We start from the raw sequence: 11,270 nt of genomic DNA on the forward strand, positions 1-11,270 counted from the left end.
TTTAAGTTTTATTCTAATAGAATAGGAAACTCAATCTGAGCAACCAAATCTGTGTTAATACGATTTTTTGCTTGGAAATTTTTTAATTTTTAATAGAAATATGATTAATGAAAAAAATAATTATTGCAAAACAATTGTGAGATTTGGTGAGCAAAGTAGCTATTTAGCTGAGTTCCGTAGTAAATAATAAAGTCGATTATTAAAAGTCTTATGTTTTTTTTATTGCTTTCACATTTTCATTTATAGATAATGGCCCAACTTTATATAAGCAATTTAAAGTATCTTGAATAGTTTTAATCGACATTAAATCTTAGTTATTAAGATTAAAAATTTATGAATGTGCGATTAATGCTCCTTAGCTTAAAATCACCTTACCTTTATTCAAAAGCAAACAGAACTGATAACCTAATAATTGAATAAATTTTTGATCTTTACATAATGTTTAGTAAAAATAATTGATAGTAAAAACAAATGCTATATTTATGATAGTTAAATTATCACCGAAAAATAATCTTCCAGAAAGGTATTCCTATTTCAGAAGCGAGGTTTAATTCAATGAAATTAGAAATTTACGATCATCAACCAGTTACATGAAATAGGGTTAATTAATTAGGATCCGCATGAAACTTTGTTGAATATTCAGTATCATTTATTTGGTCTATAAATTCACTCTTGAATGCATACATTAAAGTAACCACTCTTAATAATTTGCTTATGCGTTTCATTCAACACCTAGTTTCCTCTATAGCCAGTATTTATTTAATCGAATATTAAATTGGCTTAATCATATCAAAAGATCCAAAAACTGCCTTGCGAATTTTAATTCAGCGTGAGAAGGTGAGCTAAGCCTATTTCATTTATAACGTTTTGTAATCAATGTTTTGTATTTTGAGATAAAATAATTGAAATAGAGGTCGCGAAGAATTCTGAAATATTTTGTTACCATGTACTATTATGTCTGAAGTTGGAAATAAGCTTGTTTAAATTTCCAATTAGTTTTAGAGTAGTTAAATTGCAAAGTTGCTTTCTTTTTACGAAAGAATTCAAGCCATGCTCTAAATTCCTGATCAAATTACGGTGAAAAGTATCAAGACTTACCACAAAGCAGTTGATTGTTAAATCACTGAATCACTGCAACTATTACTGTAAGAATTGAGGTAAAAAATTTTGCTGATGATGCACCCAAGGAGCTAGTAACTTTCAACTTAAATTTGTGCGGAGTTTTTTTTTTACTGTGCACTCAACTGAATTGATTTTTTTATCCTATTTAATGCTATTATTATGAGTTTTAGATTTGAAATAAACTATCAGAAACGCGATGAATTAGAGGATAGAGTGTTCGCCTTCTTATGAGGTGAATCGGGTTCGAATCCCAGCTATGATGATCAATACGAATTCCGCATCCGGCTTGCACCGACCACAGTGCTGACGAGAAATATCCTCAGTGGTAGACGGATCATGGGTTAGAATCCCCTTGCCTCCAGTGTCACCATCGGAGGTTCTCTTGGTTTTCCTCTCCATGTAACGCATATGCGGGTTGGTTCCATCAAAAAGAATCCTCCAGGATGACAAATTTCTCCATGATGACAAATCCAGGAGATCCCTTGTCTTCTAGATTGGGTTCAAAACTACAAGGCAGTTGAACATTAGTAGTCGTAAACCCAAAAAATTGGGTCGCCTGTTTAACGACTGTTATAAGATAAAAATATAAAAAAATAAACTATCAAAGCGAACATAATTTCACCGGTTTTCGAGTGACACTGAACAGGGGGAGTTGACCTGAATTTAATTATTATAATCAAATGTAAAAGCTTTTGATCTTAAAGAAGAGTAAAGTCAAACAATGTAAACGGAACTAGTTCAGATCGTGAACATATCTTAAATGAACTGCGTAGGAATTAAGTAATGGAAATAATTAAAATAAATTTTTCCAATAAATATATTATTTAATATAAAAAATAATTTCCAGACTGTCCCCCGAAAGAAATAATTACCGGCGAAAATTACTTGATTGTAGTAAATCACGAGTTGGCTACGAGCAATAGCACCATGCCAAATGACACTGAATGCAGTTAATAAATATTTTGATGAGATAAACAAACAAACTGCAAAATCAGCGCAATATTCAAATAGCAGTCGAAATTGCAAAAGTAATTTATTAACGATACAAAATGAAACTTCTCATCTGCAATCTCCAAAATTACGACAATTTAAACAAAGAATCTGACCATGGGAAAAGCTTTCCAAGGAAATTATTTGTCTGGACTAGCAAAAGCGTTGAATTCTTTAAAATATTTGTTTATAGTTACTCCACAGTTCTCTAACAAATGTTTAATGACTTAACTCCAAGATATAGAATCCATTTGTTACGTAGCTCAACTGTTTAATTACAAACTTCTAAGCTCATCGCCACTTACGGCTAGAGGAGCCACTGTAACATTGAAGAGAAACCTCCGTAATGGGCCAGTTTATGGATTAAAGTTGCCAGACACAAGACTTTTCACTTAAAACTTTACTTCTGAATACAATTGACCATGGGTCATTTAATTATCTTACATGGGCGACTTAAAACTCATTAAACCTAAGCAACTCTCACGCAACTTTAAAACGGCTTCTGTGGTCCTGTTCTTGATATCCGAATCCGTTAAATGGCTTTATATCTAATAATTATTTTCATTTTCCTTCTCAGTCCTCGGAAAATGTTAATTCACTTAGTGCAGTGTGCCCTTAAATGCAGAGAAAAGTTGGTCACGCTATTCCCTCTGACGGCGAGTGAAATTGTTGCCCTTATAGGACTCTTATCTGTTTCACAAAATTCGTCCAAAGGTCACCTTAAATTTCGATAAAACTATTGGGCAGAGTTTGTTCTTATTTCCATTAGAGCTCGAAAGGTCCAAAAGCATATCTTGAAATATAATTTATTTACTTTACTAAAGTGTTGCTTAACAAATAGAATAATTTTTATTATAGTACTGCAAAAGTTGTATTCTTAACCATTGCATCACGTGCCTTAACTTTAATACTAATTACATTACTTGTTCTATTAATCATACCTATCATGAACAAATAGGATTAAATGTTAGAATAGTCTTATTTTTATAAACTAAGATCCTGTATTTGTGAAAAAACTCAAAAATTATATCGATCAAGAAGATGTAGTTTAACAACAAATTGAATTAAAACATCATCGACTCTGACAACATCTGATTTCGTGAAGGGTCCATTTTAAGAAAATTTTTTTTTTTTGAAGTGTCCGTTTTTACGATAAAACAATGTTCATAAAATAAGGGTTCTTTTACGGGCCCGAATTTCCCATGAAATGTCCCTTGAAGAAAAAAGAAACAGTCAGTATTTAAATTTGAAATGCCTAACAAATTGGAATTTATGAAAAAAAAATTTTCTTCGACCATATACACATCAGTTACTTCACTACAAAATGACATGAACGCTGGTCACGCTGCACGAAAAAATGAACTATATAAATTAATAAATTGAACCCAATTTATATTCTTAATTTAATTAGTTCATAGCAGAGCTCTATCTTGTTTTGAACTGTTCCATTTCTTTATTCATTTAAAAATTAATTTTTTTAACTTAGTTATATTTTCCAAATTTATTCAAAAATTTGTTTTATTTCTCATTTTTTATTGTTATTTTAATTTAATTTTTCAAAAATCATTTTATATCTGATTTCACCTTTAATTTTTTTTACATAAAATCTGTTTTAATAATTTATTTTTTTTTTAAATTTACTGGATTGTACGAATGAATTAAAAAATGAAAACCACTTTAAAAATGAAACTAATGAAAAAAGGAAAATAAAAATGTGTTTAAGATTGTAATCGAAATGAATAGTGTAAAGAATTTTAGTAAGCAGGACTTTTTTAATTTTCTTTTTCTCATACTATTAATTACAAAAGATTTTAAAATGAAACAATTTCATTGAATGAAAGATTTCAGCCAAATACCTATAGGCACATGATAAGCATGTGTGTTGGAGAAATATTTTTGGAGTTAAGCTAAAATCTCCCCCCCCCCCAAAAAAAAGACCCAGAATATGGTAAAATTTACCATGTCTCTGGCTCTTTGGGAGCACTAAAAAAAAAACTCGATAATTTTTACAACTACTTTGATATTGTTGGTAAAATGAACAATAAAATACAGTTTCATAATATGCGAGAAATGTGGTAAAATTTAACAATTTTATCATACCTTAGAGCAGGGGTCGCCAAACTTTTTTGATTATCGACCCCTATATAATTTTTCGAAATCTCCATCGACGTAATTTTCTGTTAATTAAAATAAAACTCTATTAGATACTGTGTTTGTACATTTATTTTATGATTTTAAACATTTATTAAAGTAATAGTACATTGTGTAACAATAGTTTTATGAAAAATATATTAATATTGAAATTTAAATACCTTATTATTAAATAATAAGTAATTATGCATAAGTAGATATAATAAGTAAAGTAACTAAAGATTTACTGCTTCTTGATCAATGAGATGGGTGTGCCTGGTGTTTTTTTGCAAGGTTCGCTATATTGGGTTCAAAATTGGTCAATTTTAATTTTCGTCAAAATTGGTCAATTTTGTAATTTTCGTAAAAAAATACAAAGTGTGCTATAGTTTTGTCGCGGGCTGTACTAATCCATATTATTAATGCTTACCTTCTTTTTTGTGCATTGATAATTAAAATTGATATCTAAACCAAACGAATGGTTTTATCGAAACAATAACTAATTATCCAAAACTATAAAAGTTTTAATAATGACACTGCAAATATTCAACACAGTTTGCAAAGATAGCTGAAACTGCGTATGATATTTGCATTTGTAACGTCAATGCTCGTCACACGTGACATTTGGACAAGCGCACATATGCATATGACTTATAAACTGCGCTGAGTTCGTGCCACTGCGCGGTGGTACGTAAATACTTGTTTCACCCCAATAAATATACGTTTATTAATTTATGTTTTATAAAGAAACTGATATTGAGTCAATTATAAAAAAAATTCACAAATTTTACATACTTAATTAGGTATGTGTGATTTGCGTATTGAGAACTGTTTTTTTTTCGACCCACAATCGACCCTTCCGATTCGGATCGACCCCCATTCGCCCCCTGTCTCAGATCGACCCCTGCTTTTGTTAAATAGACCCTTGGGGGTCTATATAGACCACTTTGGCGACCTCTGCCTTAGAGTATGGCATAAAAACCTTTTATTCGGTTAAATTTGCTCTTCAGTTTTGTATTTTTTACTAAATGTGTGGTAATAAGAACTATAATTTTGAAAAGCAGAAATTCCAGTAAACCATTACCATATTAATGGTTTGAATATCCCATATTCTGGATCAGTTTTTGGGAGAAATTTGCCGTTGTAAAGGACTTTATGATCTAATTAACCCGCATTTTGCGTTAAATTGAGAGGAAAACCTCCCACGGTTAGCCTGACGACAAGGGGACTCTAACCCATGATCTATCTACCACCAGGGATATTTTATGTCTTATGTGGTCGATGCGAGCCGGACACGGATCTCGTATCGACCAACCAACTCTTAGTTTCGAACCCGTTTCACCTCATTGGGAGGCAAGCGCTCTATCCCCTGACTCACTATGGCTCGAATGCATCTGTTTAAAAATATTTTCTTTGTTTCATATTTTTTTTTAATCGTTGACTTGAACAAAATTATATTTTAATAGCACCAAAACCTTCCGGAAGACGTCCTAGAAAACCAGGAGTAGAAAGGAAACCAAGACAAGCTTATAGTGCTAAACAATTAGAAAGACTGGAGTCTGAATTTAAGGTATCAAAATTTTTTTTTTTTAAATCGTGATACGGAGATAAGAATTATTTATTTAGTTTGTATTTATGAAGAGTGTTTTTTAAAATGTGAGGAAATATGATGCGAAAGTTCCAACTATTTTTAGTAATTATATTTTTAAATATATCTTTTATAATAACTTTTAAAAAAAATATTTTAATAAAACATGTGTTACTGATTAAAAGAAAAGTATAATGTTTTGATAATATCTATAACTATAATAAAGTATAATAACATCTATAGTATAATAACAGTAAAATATTACCACAAAATTTATACAGCATTTTCAAATTTAGAACAACTTAAACTGTGATTGTTTATTTCGAACTGTAAAAATTTTCGTTTTGGGAAGTGTTATTTATTTACAACTTGTGGAATTGATTCAATTGTTTTTCAATGTCTCTGTACTACTATGTTTTTCATTTAGTTTATTTTATCGATAAAAACAGTAAAAAAAGTAACTCATAATGGTATGAAATAAATAATCTCAAGAAACTAAGAGGTAAGATATTGCTTGATTACAAACTTCATTCGCGACAAAAAATATCCAATTTGGTAATAACAATCGTAATTTAGAATTTAGACTTAACAGGGGTTTGTCTAGGTTTTTCTGAGAGTTGTGAAAATTTAGACATAATTTGTGAAAAATTAAAATTTATATTTAAAAATCAACACAAAAATATTGATTTATTGTTTCTTAAGGGATACAAAAATGAAATTTTAAGAAAAAATATTTTGTGAAACTACCGTTTTTCCTAAAATTGAATTTGTGAAAGTACCGCTAAACGGTAGTAAATTCGCCCTGGACAGATCCTTGCTTAAGAGGACGCCATACCAAGGGAGAAGCTTTTCATTGCAAATTCTCTTTCAACTCTATGAGTTATTTAAAATTTAAATTATACTAAAAGTGAATTCAGACATATCTAGAGTAAGCTATAAAGTTTCAAATTCTGAAAAGAAATTTTAAAAAAATTAAAATAAATTATGAGGGGATAACTTAGGATAAAGCAACAAGGAATTCGTTCGCATTTTGATATTTTGTAATTTTTTTCAGCAACTGTAAATTCATGCCTTACCTAGGTTTGCCTGAACTCACTTTTTAAGTTTGAAATTAGATTTAAATTTTATTTAATTAAATTTTAATATGGAGGTGAAACAGAATTTGCGATAAAAAAATTTATCCCGCAATATAGCGTCCTTTAAGGAATACGATAGATATATCTATTATCAAGAATACGAGAAATCATTGTTGGAATCTATGGCATAAATTCAATTTCGATAAGTCAAAATTTTCACCACCCCTGTTACATCAACTCATCTTGATTGCCATGAAATCTTAGTTTATTCATATGAATGCTGATTCCATTTTTAACGGTATTAGTTCCTCACCACCTCTTCATAGCTCCTGGAAACGCATTTATAATGATTTTTCCTTCTTGGCTACTGTTTTTTTCTACTGTCGTTTTTCTAGTTTTGTTTCTCACCTTTATTTTATTCCATTTTTCGTTGACAACTTTAAGTTTTATAATTCAAATCACTTTCGTTTCTTCTCATTAACGCAGGCAAGTCTTAAAAATAGGCGCTTGTTCTTGAGGGCTTGAAACAAGTCGACCGTTATTAAATGCCAATTCCAATTTGTATATTTTAGAAGTGAATTAAGTTTTTAATGAAACAATAACTTAAATTGGTTTAGAGGTAACATACTATGCATTATGAAACTCGAATAATATTGATACAAATTTGCAATTAAATTTTTAGTGTGGCAAAAAATTGGTGAAATGCGTAATAAGTTTAAAGAATTGTTTAAAGTTTGCTTTATAAATTTTTTGAGAGGTTGAAACTTTGAACTTTTTGTAACCAAATATTCTGAAATTACTGAGAAAAAAATCTATACCCATGTTCTGATGATCTGGACAAAGCACTATATCCTCAGTGTCTAGTTTAGTTTTCTATCTTTACAGATGATAATTCATTGCAAAATACCATAGCACACCAAAATCAATACCAACAATGACTCGTCACATGAGAGAATATTTTTGGTTTCATATATCTTATCTTTTCTGTACGCTACTCACTCGATTCATTTCAAAAAAGTCAATTGGTGAACTATATACTGAAGTTATATAATTTAAAAAATTCCAGATCAAATTACGGTATAACGTACCGGCATTTTGCATCGTCCGTAAAGCAGTTTTACCCTAGAATATTATAAATACACAATTTTGCAGTAATATTTATTAATTTAGATTGATTCAGTGATTTTACGGTAACTATTGCTGCAAAAATCGCGGTGTATCAGATTTTTTAGTTCCGTAACATGCTCAAGTAAAAATAGATTTTACTGTTAAAAGTATTGGAACTCCACGTTAGTGCTTTCTACAGTTATTTGATCATAAATTTTTTGCTGTGTACTACTCCACACAGTACTAGACAAAATGTTCTATTTATATATATTTGTTATGGTTAATTTTGAACATTTGCTTTTAACTTTTTTATTCAAAATGTAAAATTTTTGAGCAATCCTCCAGTCTTATTTTTACTTTGGCCATTTTACTACCTGTGAAGTTAGAACAATACATTTTTACAATAATATAAGCACTTAAAAATTTTTTAATTTGTGCATATAAACTCATGAATGTAAAAATGGACTTCATTAACGTAAATTGCACTTTGTGAGCTAAATATTTTAAATATTATTATTATATAATTATAAAATATAAATCATAAATTCGTTGATGTAATATTAAAATACTCTTATAGAATTTACGACAAAAAAAATATGACCCTTATCAGTTAAAAGATCGTTAAAATCTCAATATTAATACTAAAGCTTGTGTTTATTATTTGTAGCATTAAGTAATAAGCATAGCATTGATGCAATTTATACATAGTTATAGCATTAAGTATAAATTGCATTAAGTAATAAGTACCTAATAAATCTACTAATTTAGATACATTTTGCAAGTATCGTGTTAATTAGTTTCACAATCTGTTTTAACGTATAAGTACCAAAAATTATGCATATTAGTCAACAAAATCCCTATTTTTACAAATTTGTGGGATTACTTGTAGTCTGCACAAAATTGATATTAGTCTACAAAATTTTTATTTCTTACAAATTTGCGGGATTACTTGTAGTAAACAATAATGATATATGTCTATAAAATCTCTATTTCATACAAATTTGCGGGATTACTCGCTGTTTTCACAAAAATGATATTAGTCTCCAAAATCTTTATTTCTTTTAAATTTTCAAGATTACTTGGTTTTGCAATTTCTTGCGTTTCTACAACGACATAAAACTTGAAAAATAAAGAAAATAAAAATTAAAAATTTAAACTGTTCAGAAAAAATTTTAAGTTTCCACTTTTATCTTCATTTTATTCTCTTCTATTTGAATTTTTTGAAAAATTTGCTCAGTTTAAGTGCATATACTGAACTTATTACTGTCGAGAAGAAATATTTAAACTATATATTTTATAGCAAGGTTTTAGTTACTTTTAACAATCTTTATAAATAAATTACCTAATCTTTTTTATTATTTTTCTTTCAGGTAGATAAGTATTTAAGTGTCAGTAAAAGAATGGAACTTTCAGCAGCTTTAAATTTAACAGAAGTACAAATCAAAACATGGTTCCAAAACAGAAGGTAATTTTACTCACTGTTTGAAACTGCAATTTTGAATTTTTATGATTTAAAATTCTGCTATTTAATATATCTGAATATTCTTTTATTTTTATTATTTTAATCCCAAAGTCTATATAATTCGGATAATCTTTATGATTTGAATACCATTCAATGAAATGCTTTATAAAAATTTATTAATTGAATCTGAGCCAGATTAAATTCTTTCTACTTTTAAAAATAAATAAATCTGCTATATATGAAGCAATGAATTAATTTTTATCCAACACATTAAATATAATTTATAATTCATTATGAATAATCTTAATTAAAAGCATTCTATAAATAATTTTTAAAATATTATGAATACATTATAATTATTATTTTCATAAATAATGAAAATTAAAATAAGCACTTTGTTTACATTTATCGTGAAAAAAATTCTAAGATAAAACTATCAGATGTCTTTTACTTAAATGAGATCAAGAGCTCTTTATCTAACAAAGAATTTATCTATTATATTAATAATATAGCTCTTATCTATCAAATAGTTTCTTAAACTGTGGGTCACGACCCTAACTGGGGTCGCGGATCCTGCAGTAGGAGTCAACATAAATTTTCTGCAATTTTGATTTTTTTTTTTTTACTTATAATAATTTTACAATTACCAAATATTTTTACACAAAGTATCTGAAAATAGAAAAAGACAATATCTTATACAATTTACCTATAAAGAAATTACCAAAGTATTTGTATTCATATTGTATTATAATTTGAAGTCTGTTACTTATATAAAATTTTGCCATAAAATTAAAGTTAATGACCTAAAACTACATTAGTATATTACAGTACAAGTGAAGAAACTAATCGTTTAATTAACACGTTTAATAGATTTACGCATGCTTATAGGATCTTATGAAATTTTCGTAAATATTATGGGGTCCCCACACCAAAAAGTTTAACACAAGCTATAAATTACGATTCATCCGGGGGGAAAAAACTCCAGAAACGAAAATAAATTTTTTAACTTTTAGTTTTAAATTTCATATAATATTATCATTTTTGAAATTATTTTCATGTTAAATAAAATATGCATTACAAGTTCATGTTTTAACTAAAATTTTCCTCACTAAATTTTTTTTTGCTAATTAAAAATAGGACAAAATGGAAGAAACAGTTGACAGCAAGGATGAAGATAGCCCAACGACAAGGATTGTGGCCAGCACACTATTTACCGTCAGCGCACGCATTCGCACCTTTTCTCAGTACTTCGTATTGCCAACTATCCTCAGCTGCCCTTGGCGACAACTTGGACATTGGCAGAACAGCTGTTGGCGACAACGGTCCTGCTCCCCCTGACTTAGACGACAACAAATCTTTGGACGATAAGTGAACATAGAATTTAAAAATCCATAAAGAGCAGCTTTCATGTTTGCATTCATCATATAAATATCGCTTTTTGATCATTTTTTTTTCATTTAAATCCTTTTGTGATCTAAATCATAAATGTAAAAATTTAAGGTCGTCTTTCTCTATATGGCAATGTTAGATTAAAACATTATTTTTAATCGGCAGAACTTTGACAGTTTTTCATTTTTCATGACCAGAAAAGTTTCTGAACTGGACAATAAAGGACAAATATACATTACCTCAATAATTAGGCTTCTATTTTTTTTAAAAGATTTGTCAAGATTTCAAAAAAATATATTTTGAAAACCTGGAAAAACAGTATGTTTCTGTACCTAAATACCCTAGCAACAAAATAACTTGGGTTCTCATTGGACCAATATTCAGGAATCTTGACTCAATAAGGGTT

The 11,270-nt window shown here is 28.8% G+C and overlaps 1 protein-coding gene across 1 annotated transcript in view; it reads left to right on the forward strand.

The window, feature by feature from the left end:
* The window catches only part of LOC107454353 (uncharacterized), a 31,500-nt gene extending 20,572 nt beyond the window's left edge, over positions 1-10,928 (forward strand). The window contains exons 3-5 of the mRNA XM_016071525.3: positions 5,709-5,812; positions 9,384-9,478; positions 10,613-10,928. Coding sequence (XP_015927011.1) covers positions 5,709-5,812; positions 9,384-9,478; positions 10,613-10,847 — 434 coding nt within the window. The 3' untranslated portion in view covers positions 10,848-10,928. The remainder of the gene's footprint in view (positions 1-5,708; positions 5,813-9,383; positions 9,479-10,612) is intronic.
* Positions 10,929-11,270: the final 342 nt, after the last annotated feature.

The sequence above is a fragment of the Parasteatoda tepidariorum genome, chromosome 3 (genome assembly GCF_043381705.1).
Source record: "Parasteatoda tepidariorum isolate YZ-2023 chromosome 3, CAS_Ptep_4.0, whole genome shotgun sequence".
Lineage (NCBI taxonomy): Eukaryota > Metazoa > Arthropoda > Arachnida > Araneae > Theridiidae > Parasteatoda > Parasteatoda tepidariorum.